At 33.4% G+C, this 27,430-nt stretch overlaps 1 protein-coding gene across 1 annotated transcript; it reads right to left on the bottom strand.

Annotated features, from left to right (window-relative positions):
* Nucleotides 1-263: 263 nt before the first annotated feature.
* Nucleotides 264-21,908, bottom strand: LOC119613340 (mucin-12; the record flags this gene model as incomplete). Its single annotated transcript, XM_037969358.1, is given in 7 exon segments — nt 264-1,408; nt 1,411-2,253; nt 2,256-3,525; nt 3,589-3,751; nt 3,813-4,050; nt 4,109-4,424; nt 21,879-21,908. Coding segments are annotated over 7 exon segments (3,747 nt in total), but the record flags the coding sequence as incomplete, so codon positions are not given.
* Between the last annotated feature and the right edge of the window lie 5,522 nt (nt 21,909-27,430).

Below are 27,430 nucleotides of genomic sequence, written 5' to 3'. Positions count from 1 at the left end.
AGAACTGACTAGAACGACTAGAACTGAACTAGAACTGAACTAGAACTGAACTAGAACTGAACTAGAACTGAACTAGAACTGAACTAGAACTGAACTAGAACTGAACTAGAACTGAACTAGAACTGAACTAGAACTGAACTAGAACTGAACTAGAACTGAACTAGAACTGAACTAGAACTGAACTAGAACTGAACTAGAACTGAACTAGAACTGAACTAGAACTGAACTAGAACTGATCTAGAACTGAACTACATCTAAGCGGAGCTCTATGGATAGAATTGCTGCGTTTGTGTGTTAAATAAAAAAAACATTTTTCACCATAAAAAAAAGTTGAAAATGAACTTAAATAGGAAGAATTACTTAGATTTAATTTAATTTCTAAACATAATAATTCTCAGCACATTGTATTTCGGATAAACTTATAACTAATCTCGAATCAATAAATCACTTTTCATTAAACAAAAACACCCTGTCCTATTCCTACTACTCTTCAAGCTCTACTTTTTTCTCGACCTACTTATTTAAACCGTTACTTTTAGACCACCTCTTATAACCGCTTCGGGAGGAGGAAATCTTCTACTTTGATTGGCATTCTTTCTTCGTGTTATACCCGATCTTGTGGCAGAAGAATTCGTTTTACTCACTACAGCACCTGACTTTTTTCTCGCAGCTGTAGATGTTGAGGAGGATGATGAGGAAGACGACTGTACTGATACAGTTACAGCTGGAGAGCTGGCTGCTGAATCGGACTCAACTGATGAGGAAGATGTTGAGGAAGCTATGCTGGATAAAGTACTGGGTGAGTCAGAGTTACTTCTAGCCGATTCTGTGAAAGGTTTATAGGTCCTAATGCCCGAATTAGATCTGACGGGTAATAGGGTCACCAGTTTTGGTGTAGTTTCTGTGGTTGTTGAATCAGCAAATTGTGAGGATCTTAACATTTCTTCATATTTAGTGGGATCAATAACTTCAACTTCCGCCTCGCCCACTACAGGTATAGCGGCGCCCACGCCTTCGGCAGAGGAATCGTCAATAAAACTAGACATGGGTTTTATAAAAGGTTCTCTTCTTTCGAATACCAAGTCACCATAAGGTGTTGGAGTAGTGGAGGCTGTGGTTTTATCAGAAGAGTCCATTTTTGTGCTTGCGGTAGTAGCTCGAGTAGTGGTTGTGGTTCGGGGTGTTGTGGTAGCTCTAGTAGTTGTGGTGGTTGTAGGCCTTGACCTCATTTCATTATTTTGTGTTTGCTTTAGTTTGTTGTAGGAAAATGGTGGCACTTTGGTGGGTACACTGGGTGTTATGCCCAGTTTAGAGGCCAAAGTATCAAAGATTAGCGAGATATCTTGTATGTTAGTGGCATTATTGATTTTCGTCTTCAAATCGTTTAAAGTGAAATTCTCAGTTTTTCAACATCCTCTGAGACCCAGGCTTGCAAAGTGGTATTGAAAACTTTACGCATGTTGCCGGTGTGACCAGCTTGAGAGCCTGCCGAGTTGTTGACAAACTCCCATTTAGAATGTGAGGGGAAAAGATTGGAATCATCCAACATAGTGGGTGGTTTACTTTGAGAGGGTTTGATTTTATAATGTTTAGTCGTTGAGGTCATCGGAGGCCTAGTGGTAGTAGTCGTTTTGGCAGTGGTGCTGATGGTAGTGGTGCTTGTTACTCTAGAAGTATTACGATAACTTTCACTGCTGGATTTCTTTAAGTTTTGATTATTCAACTGGTTTCTTTGCAAGATTAATTCCTTAAGATTTAAGAAATTGGGTTTGCTGGTGGTGGAGGATGTGGACGTGCTTGTAGTTAAGGTAGGGCTAGAGATTACTTCCGCTGTACTGGACTCGGTGGACTCATCTGCCACAAATCTTAAGGTAGTATCACTCACATCCTCAACATCTTCTTTACTGCTGGTTTCTGTAGCACTTTCCTCTTCCTCTGGTTCTATTCTGGACTCCAAAGGTTGTTGCTTGTTTTTAGCTACCTCATCTTTAGGTAAATCCAAAAGATCCATAAAGAATTCGCCTATCTTATCTGCCAATTCCGAAGTGGCCGAAGATGTATCAATCGCATCTTCACTGTTGGGCTTTGGGGTAGATGATGCATCCTTCTCCGTGTTTTCCTGTTTGCTACTACTTTCCATTGAACTCACTGTACTCTCTGGCACCACGGTGGTATTTTCCTGTTTCTTGGCTATAACACCATCCCCCAAGTGTTCGAATTTCTCACTGTCAGCAGCCATGTCAAATGCCAGCGGTTCTTAGCCGCCAAACCCGGTTTCAAAGGTTTAAATGGTGGTATGACTACCTCATCGATTAAAGGCACTGGCAGAGGATGTGGCTGCACCGAGGCACCAGCTCCCAAACGTTCAATACCTTCAGAGCCGGGCATAAAAACGGGATTACCAAAACTATGATAAAACATTAATTCCTGGGAATTTTTCATATCCATAGTGGAATCGGGTTTCCTAAAGCCGGGACCATAGAAATTAGGTTTATAAGAATCCATAATAGGTTTTCCGGCATTGAAAGGTTCCAGCATCGGCACCGGAGGTCTGGGTTCCTCAGGCAAAAATGGTAATTCTATTTCATCTATACGTCGACGTGGTGGTTCCTCATTTATGACAGGACCCACTGGTGGCATTAAAGGTAAAGATGTAGACATGGTAGGCATTTGTAAAGTGGGTAGGGTTTTGGTGGGGAATGAAGGTGGTGGTCCAGGTAAGAATTCGGGCACTTCACGGTGTATAGGGCGCCAGGGTTGGGTGTCCAATACGGGCACGGAAGTGAACAGACTTTGATCTAATTGTGGCAAAGAGTGTGAGGGAGAGGAAGGTGAGGTATGTGTGGGATAATTTTGATGATTCATGGGTGGCACTGGAGGTAGACTGTGAGGAGTAGTAGTAGACGCTAAAGTGGTTGTTGTTGTAGGCTTTCTAGTAGTTGTTGTAGTCGTAGAAGGAGTTGTCGTGGTGGTGGCAGGTGTTGTAGTGGTAGTTGTGCTTGTGGTAGTAGTAGGCCTAGGTGTAGTGGTCGTTGTTGTGGTAGTTGTTCTCTTAGTAGTCGTAGTGGGTTTGGGCGTCGTTGTAGTGGTGGTGCTTGTCGTTGTAGTAGTTGTAGTCGTCGTTGAGGTTGTAGTGCCCCTAGTACTTGTAACAGTTTGTTGTTGTGGCACTATAGTTGTCAATTTCTCAATACCTGGCTTCTTGGGCTTTACTCTCAAAGCATAGGGAGTTACCGCCTTAGGCGCTAAAGTACCCATAGTGTGACCTCTAGTAGGAGTAGTTTTCTTTAGTGCAATATCAGCATCGGTTTTTGTTATCTCAAATGATCCTTCAAAGGATCCTTGTATAACGGGAGCATTTTCAACATCTACATCTGGTTCATCATCGGCTGAGTGGGGTTTGGACGGAGTACGTCCCTTGCTGGAACTGGAACTGGAAGAGGGTTTATTGATGAGTGCTGGTGGATTGCCGGTCTTTTTCATTAATCTCTTCTCCAGTTGAGTTTGACTGGTGGGCACCGTATGCTGGAATGGAAAAGGATTAGACTAGTCCTAAGTCTAGTTCATCAAAAGCTTTTAAATACTTACTGCATCTTTAAACAGTGATGCCGATTTAACCACTTGCTCATCCAAAATACGTTTAATTTCCACCGAATCTCCATCTATGCGCAAAGATCTATACAAAGACTTCACAGCGGTGGTTTCCAGAAAAATGGCTTCTTTTATAAATTCCTCAACATTATGAATATTTCTAGGATTAAAGATTATTTAGTCAACATAGTTGTATAAGAAAATCTATTTGAAAAACTTACTGCGGCAATTTTCGCACATCAAAAAATGTTCTAAAATTAACCTTGATCAAGGGACCCTCACCAAAGCCCCAAACATCCGTACGCAAAGGCTGTAAACCCTGATCCGTTAAAGCTCTTTCCACAAATCTTTTATAAAATTCAATTTTTTGTTTATACGAGGTGGTATGATTGTATTTCAAGCCGGTGGAAAATAGATCGCCCTTGGCTATACGAAAAGAGCCCTCAAAACCCAAAACAGCTGAAAATATAAAATAATTTAGCTTTTATTAAAAAAAAGTAAAAAAAATAAAACTCACGATCTTCCATATTGCCTTTAATGGAACTAAAATAGAAAGCCAAACCCGCTATTGATATGACCGCTAGTAAAACTATAAAAGCTGCTGTAGTCAAGATAATAGAAAAAGATCTAGTCTTTTGATAGTGAGCATGGGGTTTAGCCGAAAATGTAGAGGGAGCCAAATTGCGACCATCTCGCCATATACCCCAGGTATTGTAGCCATATTGATTATTTATACTGTGATCATTGCTGTAGGAGGGTTGATTGTTCATGTGATAGTAGGCACCCAATGTCGAACGTCTACCCAAAGTATTTTGATATGTATAATCATTGGACTGTAAATAGAATAGCAAGAGGGTTGTTAAGAAAATTATGTAATTAATCATAATTTGTTAGAAATATTTTTTTGTAATGATTATAAATCATTATTGTTGTTAACATTTATTTGTGTTATTTTATTAAGGCAAGTTAATGTTTTGAGCCATAAAAAAAGCCTATTAAGGTTTTATTAAACATTTTTTTGTTAAGTCATTTTTATTGTATAGCTAACATCACAGTGACCACCTTAACTTAAGCAATTAAGCAAAAAAAATAAATTTCCTGTTAAGGCTTATAAACAAATTAACCATTTGTAAGCGAAAGATACATAAAATTACTAGCAGAAGAAAAATATCAGTCTATGGTATAGTCTATAGTCTTGTCTAGTCTTTAGTCAAATCCATCGCCTACTCTATAGTCTAGTCAATAGTCTTTAGTCTAGACTATAGTATAGTTTAAGGAGTATAGTCTAGTCTATAGACTATAGTATAGTTTAAGGACTATAGTCTAGCCTACAGTCCAGTCTATAGTTTAGTTTATAGTCTAGTCTATAGTCCTGTCTATAGTCAAGTGCATAGTCTAGTCTTTAGACCATAGTCTAATCTATAGTACAGTCTATAGTCTAGTTTATAGTCTAGTCTATAGTCCTGTCTATAGTCAAGTGCATAGTCTAGTCTTTAGACCATAGTCTAATCTATAGTACAGTCTATAGTCTAGTTTATAGTCTAATCTATAGTCTAGTCTATAGTCTAGTCTATAGCCTAGTCTATAGTCTAGTCTATAGTCTAGTCTATAGTCTAGTCTATAGTCTAGTCTATAGTCTAGTCTATAGTATAGTCTATTGTCTAGTCTATTGTCTAGTCTATAGTCTAGTCTATAGTCTAGTCTATAGTCTAGTCTATAGTCTAGTCTATAGTCTAGTCTATAGTCTAGTCTATAGTCTAGTCTATAGTCTAGTCTAGTCTATAGTCTAGTCTATAGTCTAGTCTATAGTCTAGTCTATCTAGTCTAGTCTATAGTCTAGTCTATAGTCTAGTCTATAGTCTAGTCTATAGTCTAGTCTATAGTCTAGTCTATAGTCTAGTCTATAGTCTAGTCTATAGTCTAGTCTATAATCTAGTCTATAGTCTAGTCTATAGTCTAGTCTAAAGTCTAGTCTATAGTCTAGTCTATAGTCTAGTCTATAGTCTAGTCTATAGTCTAGTCTATAGTCTAGTCTATAGTCTAGTCTATAGTCTAGTCTATAGTCTAGTCTATAGTCTAGTCTATAGTCTAGTCTATAGTCTAGTCTATAGTCTAGTCTAGTCTATAGTCTAGTCTAGTCTATAGTCTAGTCTATAGTCTAGTCTATAGTCTGTTTTATAGACTAGTCTATAGTCTTGTCTTAGTCTAGTCTATAGTCTAGTCTATAGTCTAGTCTATAGTCTAGTCTATAGTCTAGTCTATAGTCTAGTCTATAGTCTAGTCTATAGTCTAGTCTATAGTCTAGTCTATAGTCTAGTCTATAGTCTAGTCTAGTCTAGTCTATAGTATAGTCTATAGTCTAGTCTATAGTATAGTCTATAGTCTAGTCTATAATCTAGTCTATAGTCTAGTCTATAGTCTAGTCTATAGTCTATTCTATAGTCTAGTCTATAGTCTAGTCTATAGTCTAGTCTATAGTCTAGTCTATAGTCTAGTCTATAGTCTAGTCTATAGTCTAGTCTATAGTCTAGTCTATAGTCTAGTCTATAGTCTAGTCTATAGTCTAGTCTATAGTCTAGTCTATAGTCTAGTCTATAGTCTATTCTATAGTCTAGTCTATAGTCTTGTCTATAGTCTAGTCTATAGTCTAGTCTATAGTCTAGTCTATAGTCTAGTCTATAGTCTAGTCTATAGTCTAGTCTATAGTCTAGTCTATAGTCTAGTCTAGTCTATGTATAGTCTATAGTCTAGTCTATAGTCTAGTCTATAGTCTAGTCTATAGTCTATTCTGTAGTCAATTCTATAGTCTAGTCTATAGTCTATTGCATAGTTCAGTTTATTCAGGTAGACATTTCAATGTCTGAGTTTTGGCCTCATTTACCCCCTTGTTCACTTTTGTGGGAAAAATTTCTTTAAATAACCTCTTTTCTAACTAAAATTCCTTAAACCTAAATTTGTTTATTCTGCTCTATCATGATGTTAATGATTTTTTATAATTATTTCCCATAAACGCAACTTTTCTATAATATTCATTTTATTATTTTTCTAATAGTATAACTCTTCTAATATATTTTCTCTAAGTAATTGAGAAAAAATGTTTGCTTCCTCTATGCTTTAAGGTAATTTAATATAACTATTAATAATATAATGATGACTTTAAGAGGGGAAGTATACCCACAGCAAAATACAAAGGAAATAAAACATAATTTTATGTTTACAATTTTCAACCAAAATTGTTTCTACTTAATTTTTCTTGAAAATTAAAATAAAATTTAATCAAATAAATTTCATCCAAATATTTACTGTCTCCCCACATAACCTGTCTGGTCTGTTCTCCTTCTGTCCATCTTTTCCCCTTTTATAGTATAAAGTTTATTTGTTGACTTAGTATTGTTTGTTTTTTGTGGAATTTCAACAACAAAACTAAGAATAATAGCAAATAGTAACAGCAACACTCACTGCTCCTTGTTTTTAATAACACTCCAGTTAGACGTAACTATAAAGGTACTAATGTTCATACACATACATACCTTAACTTTAAGCTTAATGTATGTGTTTACACTAATATGAGTCTGGAAGTACTATCCTTTAACTTACCAAGGAGACAAGACACGCCTTTGTTAGTTTTAGCTTTTGGTTTTTGACTGACTAGACAATATTTTCCTTTTCGTTTTGGGAATTTATGAATCATTATTAATATTATCTGTAAAAGGGTATGTTGTAAACTAATGGTCGGCACAAAGAGAACATACTTCCAACAATTTTATAATCTATCAGACATAAATTTATAGCTTTTGAAGGCTTAAACAATTAACGTAAAATATAGATGGAGCTAAGACAGAGGTAGTATTAAGGTTAATTTTAATTTAATTAATTTAATTTTTGACCCCTGAAGTTTCGTACGCCGCACACTATTATAAGCATATCTCTTTTACATTGTGCATTTGAATTCAGTATGTTTAAGAACAAGGTCTGTTGAAATTTTGATAACAAGTACTTGTTTGTGTTTCATATGTCAATAAGAATATGTTTTAATAATGTTGCTATAATTTTAGATTTCTCATATAGATATTAATGAAATATTTTGTTGATATTAGGCTGGATATTTTACACAAATTAATAATAAGAATTTCGACGGAAATGAGCAGACAAGAACAGAACAAAAACAGCACAAAAACGGAAACTAGACACAGAACTAAAAGAGAGATAAAACAGAACATAACTAAAAGAGAGCTAGGAGTGAGCTAGAACAGAACTAGAACAGAACAGAAAGACTAGAACAGAACTAGAACAGAACTAGAACAGAACTAGAAACTAGAACAGAACTAGAACAGAACTAGAACAGAACTAGAACAGAACTAGAACCAGAACTAGAACAGAACTAGAACAGAACTAGAACAGAACTAGAACAGAACTAGAACAGAACTAGAAACAGAACAGAACTTAGAACAGAACTAGAACAGAACTAGAACAGAACTAGAACAGAACTAGAACAGAACAGAACAGAACTAGAACAGAACTAGAACAGAACTAGAACGAACTAGAACAGAACTAGACGAACTAGAAAGAACTAGAACAGACACTAGAACAGAACTAGAACAGAATCTAGAACAGAACTAGAACAGAACTAGAACAGAACTAGAACAGAACTAGAACAGAACTAGAACAGATACTAGAACAGAACTAGAACAGAACTAGAACAGAACTAGAACAGAACTAGAACAGAACTAGAACAGAACTAGAACAGAACTAGAACAGAACTAGAACAGACTATAAGAACTAGAACAGAACTAGAACAGAACTAGAACAGAACTAGAACAGAACTAGAACAGAACTAGAACAGAACTAGAACAGAACTAGAACAGAACTAGAACAGAACTAGAACAGAACTAGAACAGAACTAGAACAGAACTAGAACAGAACTAGAACAGAACTAGAACAGAACTAGAACAGAACTAGAACAGAACTAGAACAGAACTAGAACAGAACTAGAACAGAACTAGAACAGAACTAGAACAGAACTAGAACAGAACTAGAACAGAACTAGAACAGAACTAGAACAGAACTAGAACAGAACTAAACAGAACTAGAACAGAACTAGAACAGAACTAGAACAGAACTAGAACATAACTAGAACAGAACTAGAACAGAACTAGAACAGAACTAGAACAGAACTAGAACGAACTAGAACAGAACTAGAACAGACTAGAACAGAACTAGAACAGAACTAGAACAGAACTAGAACAGAACTAGAACAACTAGAACTGAAATTCTAAGTAAACTAGAACTGAGCTGCTAACGAACTAGAACTTAACTACAACTGAGCCAGAAAAGAATTAACTAATGTTGTACATTTTGTTGAAAATACTCTTAGTAATTTCCTGGAATTTCTATTACAAATTTAACTTACATATTAATTAAGAAACATAGAATCTTCTAGTACATTTTGGTCTGTAGCACTTAAGTATGTTAAAAATGTTATGAAAATTCTTAAGATTTTTTAAAATAATACATAACTAAACCAAATAGTAGACTTCAAATTACATGGGGACTAATAACACTAAGTAAACAGGCAAATGTAAGAAATATATCGAAAGGGTTGCCAAGTAAACAAAACTTCTAATTTTGTTAAATAACTTTAAAAGTTTAAAGTTCAAACCTATGGTTGTCTGGCATGTGCTGGCAACTTTGTTGCCTTTCAAAATATAAAAATTTTGGCACTCGGTAACATTTCTATTCCCTTAACCAAAATAAAAGTTTACATCAGACAAATAGCTATACACACAGCTAGTCATACTTGGAGATCTTCATACTTAGAGATATTCATACCAAAGAATAGACAATAACGCAATTGCGTAAATCGTATAATGAAAATCTAGATGGTATTTATTACAAGAGTTCTGTGTTGAATTGAAAGAAAACATGTTACGAAAACAGCAAAAAAAAAATATATTAAATTTAACTAGATGTTAAAAACAAAAGAATAGAACAGATGGATGGATGGATGGTTGTACTGTGTTATAACATGGTTTGTTGTTTGGGTTTTATATGAATAGTTAGTTCGTTGGATGGATGGATGGATGGATGAAGTAGGTGCTCAAGCTTACACTTGATGCTCTAAAACCACAAAACTCTGAACGAGCATTCAGTCTATATTATTTGTTACTTTTTCTATTACTACAACTATAAATAAGAGAACTGTAACAATGACGAAGATGATAATGATGATGATGGTGACGACGACGTTTGTGATGATGTTTTAAAAGAACGAAGAAATATTATACAAATAAAATGAAAGACAGACAGACAGAAAAGTCTGACAGACAATCAGTTACTGTAACAAAGCATCAAAGTAAGAGCAATATAAATGAAAAGTATGTACGCTACTTTCGGTCAATTGAATTTTCCTACTCACTTAAATAAAACTTTTTGTTGTTCTTTGCTCAAACTAAAGTTATCGTGAACTTAAACAGAATTGAACTAGAGCCAAAATAGGACTAATTAAGAACTGAGCAAGATCTGTATTGCAACTGGACTACAACAGTTGTTAAGTACCTGAGCAATCAGGGGTATTAGACAGTAGCAGTCTATTGCCCCTCGTGACTAAAGTTTTTTTTTTATTCCTACAAACAAACAGAAAGACAATTAAATCGACAGACAGACTCAAACATAAATAAAATACGTTTCTGTAAACAAAAAAAAAAAAAAAACAAACAAATGGACACATTTTAGCTTGTGCTTGAAAACAGCAATAAAATTGAAAGAAAAAAAAACTATATACTGTCTAACTGACGAGTTATTGAGACAGTTCTTTAGATGGATGCGTATTCTATAGACTGTAAAAATAACAATAATAATAATAATAATAATAACAAAACCAACTACAGCTATACACAGACACAAACATTTACTCAAGCTCTAACAGCTCAGGTTCTAAACACCAAGTACCATTCCAGCTTCAACTATCCAGAATGTTAAAATATACGATAGCACTTTAAATATACTCTCGTATTTGTGTGAATATGTTTAGTAGTGTTTAAATTGTATGACAGGTTCATTGAACTAATGACAACTACAATACAGTCGTAAGTAAATGATACAAAAGCTTTGCATCTCTTAGATAAAAATGTGTATGAGTTGTTGGTGATAATGTTGATTATAACGATGTTTTTCGAATGATGATAATGTAGTAGAATGAAGAAAAAGTTAAGTTACGACAAGTGCGAATTCTATTTATAACATACGTGGAATGTCATGTAAAAGACCGAATAAAGCTAGAAATAGTTGTGAATAAAACAATAGCAAATTTCTAGTTCTGTTCTAGTTCTGTTCTGTTTTAGTTGTTCTAGTTTGTTCTAGTTCTGTTCTAGTTCTGTTCTAGTTCTGTTCTAGTTCTGTTCTAGTTCTATTCTAGTTCTGTTCTAGTTCTGTTCTAGTTCTGTTCTAGTTCTGTTCTAGTTCTGTTTAGTTCTGTTCTAGTTCTGTTCTAGTTCTGTTCTAGTTCTGTTCTAGTTCTGTTCTAGTTCTTTCTAGTTCTGTTTCTAGTTCTGTTCTAGTTCTGTTCTAGTTCTGTTCTAGTTCTGTTCTAGTTCTGTTCTAGTTCTGTTCTAGTTCTGTTCTAGTTCTGTTCTAGTTCTGTTCTAGTTCTGTTCTAGTTCTGTTCTAGTTCTGTTCTAGTTCTGTTCTAGTTCTAGTTATAGTTCTGTTCTAGTTCTGTTCTAGTTCTGTTTCTAGTTCTGTTCTAGTTTCTGTTCTAGTTCTGTTCTAGTTCTGTTCTAGTTTATTCTAGTTTTCTAGTTCTGTTCTAGTTCCTGTTCTAGTTCTGTTCTAGTTCTGTTCTAGTTCTGTTCTAGTTCTGTTCTAGTTCTGTTTCTAGTTCTGTTTCTAGTTCTGTTCTAGTTCTGTTCTAGTTCTGTTCTAGTTTCTGTTCTAGTTCTGTTCTAGTTCTGTTCTAGTTCTGTTCTAGTTCTGTTCTAGTTCTGTTCTAGTTCTGTTCTAGTTCTGTTCTAGTTCTGTTCTAGTTCTGTTCTAGTTCTATTCTAGTTCTGTTCTAGTTCTGTTTCTAGTTCTGTTCTAGTTCTGTTCTAGTTATGTTCTAGTTCGTTCGTAGTTCTGTTCTAGTTCTGTTCTAGTTCTGTTCTAGTTCTGTTCTAGTTCTGTTCTAGTTCTGTTCTAGTTTCTGTTCTAGTTCTGTTTCTAGTTTCTGTTCTAGTTCTGTTCTAGTTCTAGTTCTGTTCTAGTTCTGTTCTAGTTCTGTTCTAGTTCTGTTCTAGTTCTGTTCTAGTTCTGTTCTAGTTCTGTTCTAGTTCTGTTCTAGTTCTGTTCTAGTTCTGTTCTAGTGTCTAGTTCTGTTCTAGTTCTGTTCTAGTTCTGTTCTAGTTCTGTTCTAGTTCTGTTCTAGTTCTGTTCTAGTTCTGTTCTAGTTCTGTTCTAGTTCTGTTCTAGTTCTGTTCTAGTTCTGTTCTAGTTCTGTTCTAGTTCTGTTCTAGTTCTGTTCTAGTTCTGTTCTAGTTCTTTCTAGTTCTGTTCTAGTTCTGTTCTAGTTCTGTTCTAGTTCTGTTCTAGTTCTGTTCTAGTTCTATGCTAGTTCTATGCTAGTTCTATGCTAGTTCTGTTCTAGTTCTGTTCTAGTTCTGTTCTAGTTCTGTTCTAGTTCTGTTCTAGTTCTGTTCTAGTTCTGTTCTAGTTCTGTTCTAGTTCTGTTCTAATTCTGTTCTAGTTCTAGTTCTGTTCTAGTTCTGTTCTAGTTCTGTTCTAGTTCTGTTCTAGTTCTGTTCTAGTTCTGTTCTAGTTCTGTTCTAGTTCTGTCTAGTTCTGTTCTAGTTCTGTGTCTAGTTCTGTTCTAGTTCTGTTTCTAGTTCTGTTCTAGTTCTGTTCTAGTTCTGTTCTAGTTCTGTTCTAGTTCTGTTCTAGTTCTGTTCTAGTTTCTGTTCTAGTTCTGTTCTTCTAGTTCTGTTCTGTTCTAGTTCTGTTATAGTTCTGTTCTAGTTCTGTTCTAGTTCTGTTCTAGTTCTGTTCCAGTTCTGTTCTAGTTCTGTTCTGTTCTAGTCTGTTTTAGTTCTTTCTAGTTCTGTTCTAGTTCTGTTCTAGTTCTGTTCTAGTTCTGTTCTAGTTCTGTTCTAGTTCGGTTCTAGTTCTGTTCTAGTTCTGTTCTAGTTCTGTTCTAGTTCTGTTCTAGTTCTGTTTCTAGTTCTGTTCTAGTTCTTTCTAGTTCTGTTCTAGTTCGTTATGTTTGTCTAGTTCTGTTCTAGTTCTGTTCTAGTTCTGTTTCTAGAAATTAGAAACATTATAGCGGCTTCTCTCTCAATACATCTTCATCTTATTAATAAAATAAATCTGTATGCAATTCTGGTAGCCTCTTCTGTTTAATACTACTGTATTAGTAATAAGAGCGAGAGTAAAACTAATGTTTGTGTTAACGGGTACACGTGAACTGAGCAAAATATACCCTCATTTATTTCGAAAGTGTCCTAACTCTAAATTCCGGTTTATGAACAAAATGGTTAATGATATAAACATTATTGAAGGGTTCTAAGTGATTTAAGGCTTATATGCAATCTGTATATAAGTGAATAGCTAAGTATGTTTTTGTGGCAAAAACACCACATATACAAAACAAACTTAAATCAACACAACACAAAGTTAAGCCAAATTTCTGTGTGAAGAAAATATGCAACAGCAGCACAGGACCACTGAGCAGCAACATTAAAATTATCTAAACGACTGGAGGGGTTATAATCAAAGTTAGGCAAAACTCAAACATCTTATATAACTAAAGCCATAACGAAAATTAACCCTAAGTTAAAGTTCGTGATGATAGAGAAAAATAAGCTAAAATCAATATTCAAAGTTAAATTGGAGAATTGATCAATGGGTATTTTCTAAAATTCTTAGAAACTCTTAACAACTTTGATTTCCTTGTTTGTCCTTTTATACCATTATGGTTTAATTTTTCTACAAACTATATCAAACAGTACTCCAGCACTATACATACATCAAACCCTGGTTATCACAAACACACACATATGCAAACTAAATTTTAGCAACATTAATCTGTGGTATGTTGTGTTTGTAAAGTGCATACTGAAAATAAAATCATGATGATGTATACAAGGAGCAAACAAAAAACGAAATAAAGAAACAAAATTATATGAATCCACAAAAAAAGACCAACATCATATCCATCCATCTAGTCATCCATCCATCTACCGTCTGAGCATACGTTTGCTGTTGTGTAAAGTGCATCATTATGTCTTAAATATTATATTTGTATGAATAGTAGTATAACGTGGAATGAATACATACTTCTTTCATTCGTACTTCTAGACACTCGTCATAGTATTTTATATGAAAACCAGAGGAAAAAAACCCTGTTTTGTTTTTATTGTATTGTAATTTTTTGTTAAGATATACACTTACTAGCGTTCTTGTTGCTCCTTGGCAGCACAATACAATTTAAGTAATGTTGGTGTGTATTCATCTTCTTATTTAGTATCCACACAATCAGAATCATCGAGAGAGATGTGAATTGGTAATGTGTAGAGTTTGCAAAGTAAGTAAGAAGTAGTTATACAGGAAACAAATAATGAACGGTGGTAATGTGTAGGAATTGGTCGATATTTTAGGGAACTACTCTAGAACGGAACTAGAACAGAGATACAAAAGAACTAGAATAGAACTAGAACAGAACTAGAACAGAACTAACGAACTAGAACAGAACTAGAACGAACAGAACTAGAACAGAACTAAACAGAACTAGAACAGAACTAGAACAGAACTAGAAACAGAACTTAGAACAGAACTAGAACAGAACTAGAACAGAATTAAAACAGAATTAAACAGAACTAGAACAGACTAGAATAGAACTAGAACTAGAACAGAACTAGAACAGAACTAGAAAAGAAACTAGAATCAGAACTAGAACAACTAGAACAGAACTAGAAACAGAACTAGAACAGACTAGAACAGAACTAGAACGAACTAACAGACTACACAGAACTAGAACAGAACTAGAACAGAACTAGAACAGAACTAGAACAGACTAGAACCTAATAGAACAGAACTAGAACATAACGAGAACATAACTTAACAGAACTAGAACAGACTAGAACAGAACTAGAACAGAACTAGAACAGAACTAGAACAGAACTAGAAAGACTAGAACAGAACTAGAACAGAATAGAACAGAATTTACTAGAACAGGACACTAGAACAGAACTAGATACAGAAGCTAGAACAGAACTAGAACAGAACTAGAACAGAACTAGAACAGAACTAGAACAGAACTAGAACAGAACTAGAACAAGAACTAGAACAGAACTAGAACAGAACTAGAACAACTAGAACAGAACTAGAACAGAACTAGAACAGAACTAGAACAGAACTAGAACAAACTAGAACAGAACTAGAACAGAACTAGAACAGAACTAGAACAGAACTAGAACAGAACTAGAACAGAACTAGAACAGAACTAGAACAGAACTAGAACAGAACTAGAACAGAACTAGAACAGAACTAGAATAGAACTAGAACAGAACTAGAACAGAACTAGAACAGAACTAGAACAGACTAGAACAGAACTACAACAGAACTAGACAGAACTACAACAGAACTAGAACAGAACTAGAACAGAACTAGAACAGAACTAGAACAGAACTAGAACAGAACTAGAACAGAACTAGAACAGAACTAGAACAGAACTAGAACAGAACTAGAACAGAACTAGAACAGAACTAGAACAGAACTAGAACAGAACTAGAACAGAACTAGAACAGAACTAGAACAGAACTAGAACAGAACTAGAACAGAACTAGAACAGAACTAGAACAGAACTAGAACAGAACTAGAACAACTAGAACAGAACTAGAACAGAACTAGAACAAACTAGAACAGAACTAGAACAGAACAGAACAGAACTAGAACAGAACTAGAACAGAACTAGAACAGAACTAAACAGAACTAAAACAGAACTAGAACAGAACTAGAACAGAACTAGAACAGAACTAGAACAGAACTAGAACAGAACTAGAACAGAACTAGAACAGAACTAGAACAGAACTAGAATAGAACTAGAATAGAACTAGAATAGAACTAGAACAGAACTAGAACAGAACTAGAACAGAACTAGAACTAGAACAGAACTAGAACAGAAATAGAACAGAACTAGAACAGAACTAGAACAGAACTAGAACAGAACTAGAACAGAACTAGAACAGAACTAGAACAGAACTAGAACAGAACTAGAACAGAACTAGAACAGAACTAGAACAGAACTAGAACAGATTTAGAACAGAACTAGAACAGAACTAGAACAGAACTAGAACAGAACTAGAACAGAACTAGAACAGAACTAGAACAGAACTAGAACAGAACGAACAGAACTAGAACAGAACTAGAACAAACTAGAACAGAACTAGAACAGAACTAGAACAGAACTAGAACAGAACTAGAACAGAACTAGAACAGAACTAGAACAGAACTAGAACAGAACTAGAACAGAACTAGAACAAACTAGAACAGAACTAGAACAGAACTAGAACAGAACTAGAACGAACTAGAACAGAACTAGAACAGAACAGAACTAGAACTCAACAATAGCTCATATGTTCCATATCTTATCAAAGTTTCAACTTACTGCCATTACTTTCCATTTAAACCTCAAATCAACATCAAGAACTTATAAATTATAACAAAGTGTAAATTGTTTGATACGTACGTTTGCAAACTAATGGTTATTATTTTTCTTGTTTCCCTAATTCCCCCTCAATTTGCCTTTTATTCTTAATTCTAACATTTAGATGTAGTTTTGTGTTTTCTTCTAAATTACACTGCCGGGAGTTGCTTGCTAGTTGTGTGTAGTTCTGTCAGTGTATGATGAGTTTCTGGTATGTGATATGGATGCTAAAAATAAATACAAACTAATCGTAGCCCGGACTATATGTATAAGTCTGCTTCGAGCTGAAAGTTTAAATGTAAAGGAAATATTTTATATAAACGTTGAACATTTTGATTTTCTAACAACAATTACTGCAGGATGAGTATGTTAGTGTGTGAGCGTACATAGATATAAATGAAAGTGTTGCAAATTAAATGTAAAGCAACTACTTGCTACCTAAACTAAACAATTATCGGGTCATTTTAAATTTTAATTAAAAAATATTTGTGTTGGTGTGTTGGTTTAGGTTTTGAGAAAAATTAGGTGAATGTTGTTATTATTCATTTGTTGTAATTAAAATCTAAGGATATTCACCATTTTGTATGATAATTTGTTTTATAAACCTTTGATAAAAGTTTAGCAATAAAACCTAAACATTTTAGATCTGATCTATTGATTTTATTTTTTAAATACTTTCTTTTATATTTAATTTTCAAATAATCAGTTTGGTTTTGAGAAATAAAAACTTTTTAACAGGTATTATCTATTTAAAAGTTTTTTTTTTTTGTTTTCTTTCTTCCGCTCTTTTAAACAAAACGTATAATTTTCATTATAACTGTTAATTTTTATACCATTTGTTTAACAACAAAAAAAGTAAATTTAACATAATGTGAAATGTTTTTTGAACAAATAACAAACACACTTAAAAACTAACAATAACAAAAAAAACTATCTATATTAACAAAATGCTACAGTTTAGAAAGAAGCTATTCAGCTTCATTCATGCCCTGTTCACAAACACTTTGTTTAGGGTGTTTTTTTAGAAACTGTGATTAGTCAAAACGCATTATAATTTAATGTACTACAAGTACTAATAATAGTTTAAAATGGGAAAAGATAACAGCAACAACCAAAAAAGGTGAATGACTTAGCAGCCAGCTGAAAACAAAGAATAAGCTGAAATGCTCACAGCCAGAGCATAAAACCAGAAACACTAAAAGATCTAGCAAACAGCTGACACTACTCTTAAACAAAATGCTGTTTAAACTCTCTTACTCAACATAGTTTGGCTTTCTCCCTCTTTATTGCTCTCATTTATTATTGTTTACCTTCTAAACAAAGAGCAGCTACAGTTTTTCTATTTAATGACAGGTGATTGCTTACCTTACTCTTTGTCTTTTAAACACAAAACTCGTTTGTGAACTGCACGCATGCGCATTTTGTTTGTTTTCTTGCTTTGACTTTTTTTGAGAGATTTCTATCAGAGATTTTTTATTAATAATTTTAGGTTGTTGTTAAGGTTTAATATGCATAATTAATAATGTATTATATATGTTTTTTAAAACTAATGAATGTTATGCTGCTTAAACTTAAAGCTTCATTAACATAATTTCTAATAAGTGGGGGGAAGATTCTTAGAATTTAGGTTAAACAAGATATAAGTTAGTAATTAAAAAAGAAATGGAATAGGGTTTTAATGACAAAATAGATTACTTAATATTAATTATTGTTTTAAAATGTGAGATTTGAATTAATTATTGAAAAGAAGACCCACAGAGCTTCTCTAGAGAACGCCTGATAGAGAGTTATTGGGAGAAAGGGGATAGTTCAGTCTGCAACTAACTAACTAACTAACTAACTAACTACTAACTAACTAACTAACTAACTAACTAACTAACTAACTAACTAACTAACTACTAACTAACTAACTAACTAATACTAACTAACTAACTCTACTAAACTAACTAACTAACTAACTACTACTAACTAACTACTAACTAACTAACTAACTAACTACTAACTAACTACAACTAACTAACTAACTACTAACTAACTAACTAACCTAACTACTAACTAACTAACTAACTAACTAACTAACTACTAACTAACTAACTAACTAACTAACTACTAACTAACTAACTAACTAACTAACTAACTAACTAACTAACTAACTAACTAACTAACTAACGACTAACTAACTAACTAACTAACTAACTACCTAACTAACTAACTAACTACTAACTAACTAACTAACTAACTAACTAACTAACTAACTAACTAACTACCAACTAAACTAACTACTAACTAACTAACTAACTAACTAACTACTAACTAACTAACTAACTAACTAACTAACTAACTAACTAACTAACTAACTAACTAACTAACTAACTAACTAACTACTAACTAACTAACTAACTAACTAACTAACTAACCTAACTAACTAACTAACTAACTACTAACTAACTAACTACTCACTAACTAACTAACTAACTAACTAACTAACTAAACTAACTACTAACTAACTAACTACTAACTACTAACTAACTAACTAACTAACTAACTAACTAACTAACTAACTAACTAACTAACTAACTAACTACTAACTAACTTAACTAACTACTAACTAACTAAACAACTAACTAACTAACTACTAACTAACTAACTACTAACTAACTAACTAACTAACTACTAACTAACTAACTACTAACTAACTCTAACTAACTAACTAACTAACTAACTAACTAACTAACTAACTAACAACTAACTAACTAACTAACTACTAACTAACTAACTAACTAACTAACTAACTACTACTAACTTAACTAACTAACTAACTAACTAACTAACTAACACTAACTACTAACTAACTAACTAACTAACTAACTAACTAAATAACTACTAACTAACTAACTAACTAACTAACTAACTAACTAACTAAATACTAACTAACTAACTAACAAACTAACTAACTCTAGTCATAGTCTAGTCATAGTCTAGTCATAGTCTAGTCATAGTCTAGACATAGTCTAGTCATAGTCTAGTCATAGTCTAGTCATAGTCTAGTCATAGTCTAGTCATAGTCTAGTCATAGTCTAGTCATAGTCTAGTCATAGTCTAGTCATAGTCTAGTCATAGTCTAGTCATAGTCTAGTCATAGTCTAGTCATAGTCTAGTCATAGTCTAGTCATAGTCTAGTCATAGTCTAGTCATAGTCTAGTCATAGTCTAGTCATAGTCTAGTCATAGTCTAGTCATAGTCTAGTCATAGTCTAGTCATAGTCTAGTCATAGTCTAGTCATAGTCTAGTCATAGTCTAGTCATAGTCTAGTCATAGTCTAGTCATAGTCTAGTCATAGTCTAGTCATAGTCTAGTCATAGTCTAGTCATAGTCTATTCATAGTCTAGTCATAGTCTAGTCATAGTCTAGTCATAGTCTAGTCATAGTCTAGTCATAGTCTATTCATAGTCTAGTCATAGTCTAGTCATAGTCTAGTCATAGTCTAGTCATAGTCTAGTCATAGTCTAGTTATAGTCTAGTCATAGTCTAGTCATAGTCTAGTCATAGTCTAGTCATAGTCTAGTCATAGTCTAGTCATAGTCTAGTCATAGTCTAGTCATAGTCTAGTCATAGTCCAGTCATAGTCCAGTCATAGTCCAGTCATAGTCCAGTCTAGTCTAGTCATAGTCTAGTCATAGTCTAGTCATAGTCTAGTCATAGTCTAGTCATAGTCTAGTCATAGTCTAGTCATAGTCTAGTCATAGTCTAGTCATAGTCTAGTCATAGTCTAGTCATAGTCTAGTCATAGTCTAGTCATAGTCTAGTCATAGTCTAGTCATAGTCTAGTCATAGTCTAGTCATAGTCTAGTCATAGTCTAGTCATAGTCTAGTCATAGTCTAGTCATAGTCTAGTCATAGTCTAGTCATAGTCTAGTCATAGTCTAGTCATAGTCTAGTCATAGTCTAGTCATAGTCTAGTCATAGTCTAGTCATAGTCTAGTCATAGTCTAGTCATAGTCTAGTCATAGTCTAGTCATAGTCTAGTCATAGTCTAGTCATAGTCTAGTCATAGTCTAGTCATAGTCTAGTCATAGTCTAGTCATAGTCTAGTCATAGTCTAGTCATAGTCTAGTCATAGTCTAGTCATAGTCTAGTCATAGTCTAGTCATAGTCTAGTCTATCTAGTCATAGTCTAGTCATAGTCTAGTCATAGTCTAGTCATAGTCTAGTCATAGTCTAGTCATAGTCTAGTTATATAGCGTTTTCTTCATAAAAGTTTCTTCAAAAAATGATTTTCGTTAAAAAAGATTTTCTAACAAGAGTTTCGCAAAAGAAAAGTTTATCTTGAAAAAAGTTTTTTTACGAAAATGTCCATTTTTTCTCTCTATAACTATGTTCTAGTTCTTTGATTAAAGTGTTTCAGTTTCCATGCAACTGCAGCAGTTTCACATAACTTCTTCCATGTCGTATTTTCATAAATTTTTATTTGACAATTTAAATCTCTACGTTTTTTCCTCCCTCCTAAAAATCTCCTTCTTTACGGTGAATCTTTTTGTCATAAAAAATAGATATTGCTTTTGCGTGTTGTATCATTTCACGTTTCAATAATTTCATTTTATTCATATTTATTTCGTTTTTTTTTTTTTTTGCATTTTTTTGCCACTATTTCGCCTTCAATACTAGTGTTGGCATCTTTTATTTATACATAAATGTTATTTGTTGTTATTTTATCTACAAGTGTCATTTTGACAGTTATATTGTCATATGGATGTTGCGTGTCAAAAATTTTTATGCTCAGAGTTTATTAAAAAAGAATATATGGAGTACTGAACACTGAAATTACATGGAATACTCATGCATAAATATTTTTTTGAAAAAAAAATTGGAATGAAGGTAAAAAAGCTAAAAAAATTTATAATAAAAGCGACAAAACGAGAAGAGCATATAATAAAATTTTAAATAAACTTTGTTTTAAAAAATAATAGAAGTTAGCTTTTTTGTGTGTTTAAAAATAACCTTAATTCAAAAAACGCCTGCCGCTTATATTCTGTTTACATATTGACCTCAAACACCTTCTTTATTTGTTTGCCCTCAGGTGGCAATAAATTAAATTCTTATTGATTTATAAAATTTTATACTCAATATTGTCTTTAACTGCTTAAGCTCCCTCTTAAATTCAAATTTTCACTATTATTTTCAAATAAATTTTATCACTTCGTAAACTATTTTTAATAGTAGAAGCAAATGTCTGGAAAACAACATAAAAATAAAATTATATTAAAATATTTATTTGAATGCATTTAACGGAATATGGCAACAATTGCAAAAGATAAGAGAAGGAACCCTCTACTGGAGCTCCATATTTCATTTCGAAAAAGCTCTGTATTACTTAACTTCTCTATAGCAGCTTCCCCTTAAGAAATTGCCTGCATTTTTATCCTTCTGTTCCTTTTGGGAAACACAACAATAAAAAATCAAATAGTCATTTTGTATTTGAGCCCATCAATGCGTAAGTGTTCTTTTTTTCACAAACTTATTCTCTCTTTTTATTCATACATAAACGAACTATAAAGTCAAGCAACTACTATAAACTTATAAATTACAATATTGTAAAGTTTTCTTTAATACTTACATATTGTCTGTCTTCGTTTTGGATGTGTTGCTGTAAATGAAAGAATAGCAAAATAACTTACTACAAGTACATATAAAAGCTTACAACAAGAAACAGCAGAAGAAAAAAAATTAAACGTAAATCTACATGTAAACAACAAGGCTTTAACACTTAAGGCAACATTTAAGTCGTGGATGTAGATGCAATAATAAAAAATTATAGAAAAATAACTGCGAAACATTTAAATGTACAATGTTTCCAGAAGAAACTGAACTAAACTAGAACTGAACTAGAATTCAACTAGAAATGAACTAGAACTGAACTAGAACTAGAACTGAACTAGGACTAAACTAGGACTGAACTAGAACTGAACTAGAACTGAACTAGAACTGAACTAGAACTGAACTAGAACTGAACTAGAACTGAACTAGAACTGAACTAGAACTGAACTAGAACTAAACTAGAACTGAACTAGAAGTGAACTAGAACTGAACTAGAACTGAACTAGAACTGAACTAGAACTGAACTAGAACTGAACTAGAACTGAACTAGAACTGAACTAGAACTGAACTAGAACTAACTAGAACTGGACTAGAAGTGAACTAGAACTGAACTAGAACTGAACCAGAACTGAACTAGAACTGAACCAGAACTGAACTAGAACTGAACTAGAACTGAACTAGAACTGAACTAGAACTGAACTAGAACTGAACTAGAACTGAACTAGAACTGAACTAGAACTGAACTAGAACTGAACTAGAACTGAACTAGAACTGAACTAGAACTGAACTAGAACTGAACTAGAACTGAACTAGAACTGAACTAGAACTGAACTAGAACTGAACTAGAACTGAACTAGAACTGAACTAGAACTGAACTAGAACTGAACTAGAACTGAACTAGAACTGAACTAGAACTGAACTAGAACTGAACTAGAACTGAACTAGAACTGAACTAGAACTGAACTAGAACTGAACTAGAACTGAACTAGAACTGAACTAGAACTGAACTAGAACTGAACTAGAACTGAACTAGAACTGAACTAGAACTGAACTAGGACTAAACTAGGACTGAACTAGAACTGAACTAGAACTGAACTAGAACTGAACTAGAACTGAACTAGAACTGAACTAGAACTGAACTAGAACTGAACTAGAACTAAACTAGAACTGAACTAGAAGTGAACTAGAACTGAACTAGAACTGAACTAGAACTGAACCAGAACTGAACTAGAACTGAACCAGAACTGAACTAGAACTGAACTAGAACTGAACTGGAACTAAACTAGAACTGAACTAGAACTGAACTAGAACTGAACTAATACTGAACTAGAACTGAACTAGAACTGAACTAGAACTGAACTAGAACTGAACTAGAACTGAACTAGAACTGAACTAGAACTGAACTAGAACTGAACTAGAACTGAACTAGAACTGAACTAGAACTGAACTAGAACTGAACTAGAACTGAACTAGAACTGAACTAGAACTGAACTAGAACTGAACTAGAACTGAACTAGAACTGAACTAGAACTGAACTAGAACTGAACTAGAACTGAACTAGAACTGAACTAGAACTGAACAAGAACTGAACTAGAACTGAACTAGAACTGAACTAGAACTGAACTAGAACTGAACTAGAACTGAACTAGAACTGAACTAGAACTGAACTAGAACTGAACTAGAACTGAACTAGAACTGAACTAGAACTGAACTAGAACTGAACTAGAACTGAACTAGAACTGAACTAGAACTGAACTAGAACTGAACTAGAACTGAACTAGAACTGAACTAGAACTGAACTAGAACTGAACTGAACTGAACTAGAACTGAACTAGAACTGAACTGAACTAGAACTGAACTAGAACTAACTGAACTAACTAGAACTGAACTAGAACTGAACTAGAACTGAACTAGAACTGAACTAGAACTGAACTAGAACTGAACTAGAACTGAACTAGAACTGAACTAGAACTGAACTACTGAACTAGAACTGAACTAGAACTGAACTAGAACTGAACTAGAACTGAACTAGAACTGAACTAGAACTGAACTGAACTAGAACTGAACTAGAACTGAACTAGAACTGAACTAGAACTGAACTAGAACTGAACTAGAACTGAACTAGAACTGAACTAGAACTGAACTAGAACTGAACTAGAACTGAACTAGAACTGAACTAGAACTGAACTAGAACTGAACTAGAACTGAACTAGAACTGAACTAGAACTGAACTAGAACTGAACTAGAACTGAAACTAGAACTGAACTAGAACTGAACTAGAACTGAACTAGAACTGAACTAGAACTGAACTAGAACTGAACTAGAACTGAACTAGAACTGAACTAGAACTGAACTAGAACTGAACTAGAACTGAACTAGAACTGAACTAGAACTGAACTAGAACTGAACTAGAACTGAACTAGAACTGAACTAGAACTGAACTAGAACTGAACTAGAACTGAACTAGAAATGAACTAGAACTGAACTAGAAAGAAACTCTCTAGATAAACGTTTGTAAAGACTCTCTCTAGAGAAATCTTTCTAGAGAAACTTTTCTAAAGAAAACCCTCTTTAGATGCTTTTCTAAATAAAACTCTCTCAATAGAAATTATTCTAAAGAAAATCTCTCTAGAGAAACTTTTCTAAAGCAAACTCCCTCTAGAGAAGCTTTTCTAAAAAAACTCTCTCTATAGAAATATTTCTATAGAAAACTCTCTCTAGAAAAACTTTTCTAAAGCAAAATCTCTCCAGGAAAACTTTTTTAAAGAAGCTCTTCAAATGAAAAATTTTCTCAAGAGTAGGTTTCTATATAGCTAATTCGTTATCTTAAGTTTTGATCCAGAGATGCATCTCTGTAGCTACTCATCATTATTATCTTCTATCTGCAATCTCTACAAAAAAACCCTCTGCAGGGAGAACTTTCTAAAGAAAAGTGTCTTTCAACATCCCATTGGAAACAGTGCCGTTACTTAAGATTCTAACTGCGCGTTATTTTTAAAATCATTTTCCTATTTTTTTTCCTGTTTTGTTGTCTTTCTGTATTTAAATTTGTTTCTTCGGTAATTCCCTCTTCAATTTTATACGATTTTTTTGTAAAAGATGGCAGTGGGCAGTAAGAAATAAAACTGGACAGATTAAAAATTTTTGAGAAAATTTCAAACTATTAAGGCGATCTACATTTGTATATAAGTTTGAATTAGCAAATGTTCTCTATAATTTTTTGGCTCCTATTATAAAGGCTTAAGAAATTTGTATTGCTCTTGCAATTTTTTCCCTTTTAAAACCACCGTACTTAGCTTCTTAACAGTTTCTTTACTTCAGCTTTTTTTCTGTTATTATTTCCTTAAACTTAAGTGGTGCTACTGTCTATTTAAGTCTACTGTGATTTGCTGTCTGCTTTAGTTTAGTGTTTTAAATCCCTCTTTCCTCCCCTTACTCTAGTATACTCTCTGGTTTTATTTTATTATAATTCAATCTTCGAACTGTAAAAAGTAACAAAGTTTACGAAGACCCTTTTTAGAGTCTGTGCAGCAGCAGCAGCAGTCAACAAACTGTATTGTGGCAGTCAGTCGTCGATGTCTATCAAACAGCCCAAGTAACCCAAACCCTGTTGTAGTTAACCAGCCAGTCATTTGGCTGGTCTTTAGTCATTCATGTTTGCTGCTGCAGCCAGTAACTACTTTTTTAGAATATCTGTCCATCCGTCCTTCCGTTGCTTTAGTTAAATGTTGTTGCATTTAAGTTTCTTGTATGACAATCTCTCTATTATTATTTTATACTTTATTTAAATGCAAGTAGATGTTGCTTTTTTCTAGATTTTGTTTCTTCTTCTTTATTATTATTTTAATGTCTTCTTACGAATTAGATTTTTTTTTGCACATTATAGTACTATAGTAGTATGTATGCAGTTAGTAACTTGTTCGTTTTTTTTTTTTTTTTTTTTTGATCATTATTCAATATTATAATATTTACTCTTGTCTTTTGATTTTGCCATAGTGTTTTGCCAACTTGGTATTCTTTTTAACAGTTTACATAGAGCATGTTGCATGTAGCAAGCAGTTAGTTGTTGATTTTTATAAATTGTTTGTGGAAATTGTATGAAAAAAACATCAATTTTGATTTTCTACTTGTAGTATTTATAGAAGTAAGTAAGAATTTTCTTATCTTGTCAATGAAAATAATGATTGGTTAACAAGGAAATAGGAGGATATTTAAATAAAAGGAAACTTGTGTATTTAAGTTTAAAGATGAATGTTTTGTTGAATATAAGAAGTCGATATTTTTATTTATAAATAAAAACCAATAAAGAGACCTTTTATTAGAAAATTTAACTGACAAGAGCTTGAGCTTCCTTTGAAAGTTCTAGAACAGTTCTACTTCTGTTCTAGTTCTGTTTTAGTTCTGTTCTAGTTCTGTTCTAGTTCTGTTCTAGTTCTGTTCTAGTTCTGTTCTAGTTCTGTTCTAGTTCTGTTCTAGTTCTGTTCTAGTTCTGTTCTAGTTCTGTTCTAGTTCTGTTCTAGTTCTGTTCTAGTTCTGTTCTAGTTCTGTTCTAGTTCTGTTCTAGTTCTGTTCTAGTTCTGTTCTAGTTCTGTTCTAGTTCTGTTCTAGTTCTGTTCTAGTTCTGTTCTAGTTCTGTTCTAGTTCTGTTCTAGTTCTGTTCTAGTTCTGTTCTAGTTCTTTTCTAGTTCTTTTCTAGTTCTGTTCTAGTTCTGTTCTAGTTCTGTTCCAGTTCTGTTCTAGTTCTGTTCTAGTTCTGTTCTAGTTCTGTTCTAATTCTGTTCTAGTTCTGTTCTAGTTCAGTTCTAGTTCTGTTCTAGTTCTGTTCTAGTTCTGTTCTAGTTCTGTTCTATTTCTGTTCTATTTCTGTTCTAGTTCTGTTCTAGCTCTGTTCTAGTTCTGTTCTAGTTATGTTCTAGTTATGTTCTAGTTCTGTTCTAGTTCTGTTCTAGTTCTGTTCTAGTTCTGTTCTAGTTCTGTTCTAGTTCTGTTCTAGTTTGTTCTAGTTCTGTTCTAGTTCTGTTCTAGTTCTGTTCTAGTTCTGTTCTAGTTCTGTTCTAGTTCTGTTCTAGTTCTGTTCTAGTTCTGTTCTAGTTCTGTTCTAGTTCTGTTCTAGTTCTGTTCTAGTTCTGTTCTAGTTCTGTTCTAGTTCTGTTCTAGTTCTGTTCTAGTTCTGTTCTAGTTCTGTTCTAGTTCTGTTCTAGTTCTGTTCTAGTTCTGTTCTAGTTCTGTTCTAGTTCTGTTCTAGTTCTGTTCTAGTTCTGTTCTAGTTCTGTTCTAGTTCTGTTCTAGTTCTGTTCTAGTTCTGTTCTGTTCTGTTCTGTTCTGTTCTAGTTCTAGTTCTAGTTCTAGTTCTAGTTCTGTTCTGTTCTGTTCTAGTTCTGTTCTGTTCTAGTTCTGTTCTAGTTCTGTTCTAGTTCTTTTCTAGTTCTTTTCTAGTTCTTTTCTAGTTCTTTTCTAGTTCTGTTCTAGTTCTGTTCTAGTTCTGTTCTAGTTCTGTTCTAGTTCTGTTCTAGTTCTGTTCTAGTTCTGTTCTAGTTCTGTTCTAGTTCTGTTCTAGTTCTGTTCTAGTTC

Source organism: Lucilia sericata, unplaced genomic scaffold (genome assembly GCF_015586225.1).
Source record: "Lucilia sericata isolate MDLA Ls3-8-SP2 unplaced genomic scaffold, ASM1558622v1 Contig002072F_arrow, whole genome shotgun sequence".
Taxonomy (NCBI): Eukaryota; Metazoa; Arthropoda; class Insecta; order Diptera; family Calliphoridae; genus Lucilia; species Lucilia sericata.
The sequence above is the reverse complement of the archived record's forward strand: the minus strand, read 5'-3'. Positions and strand labels throughout refer to the sequence as shown.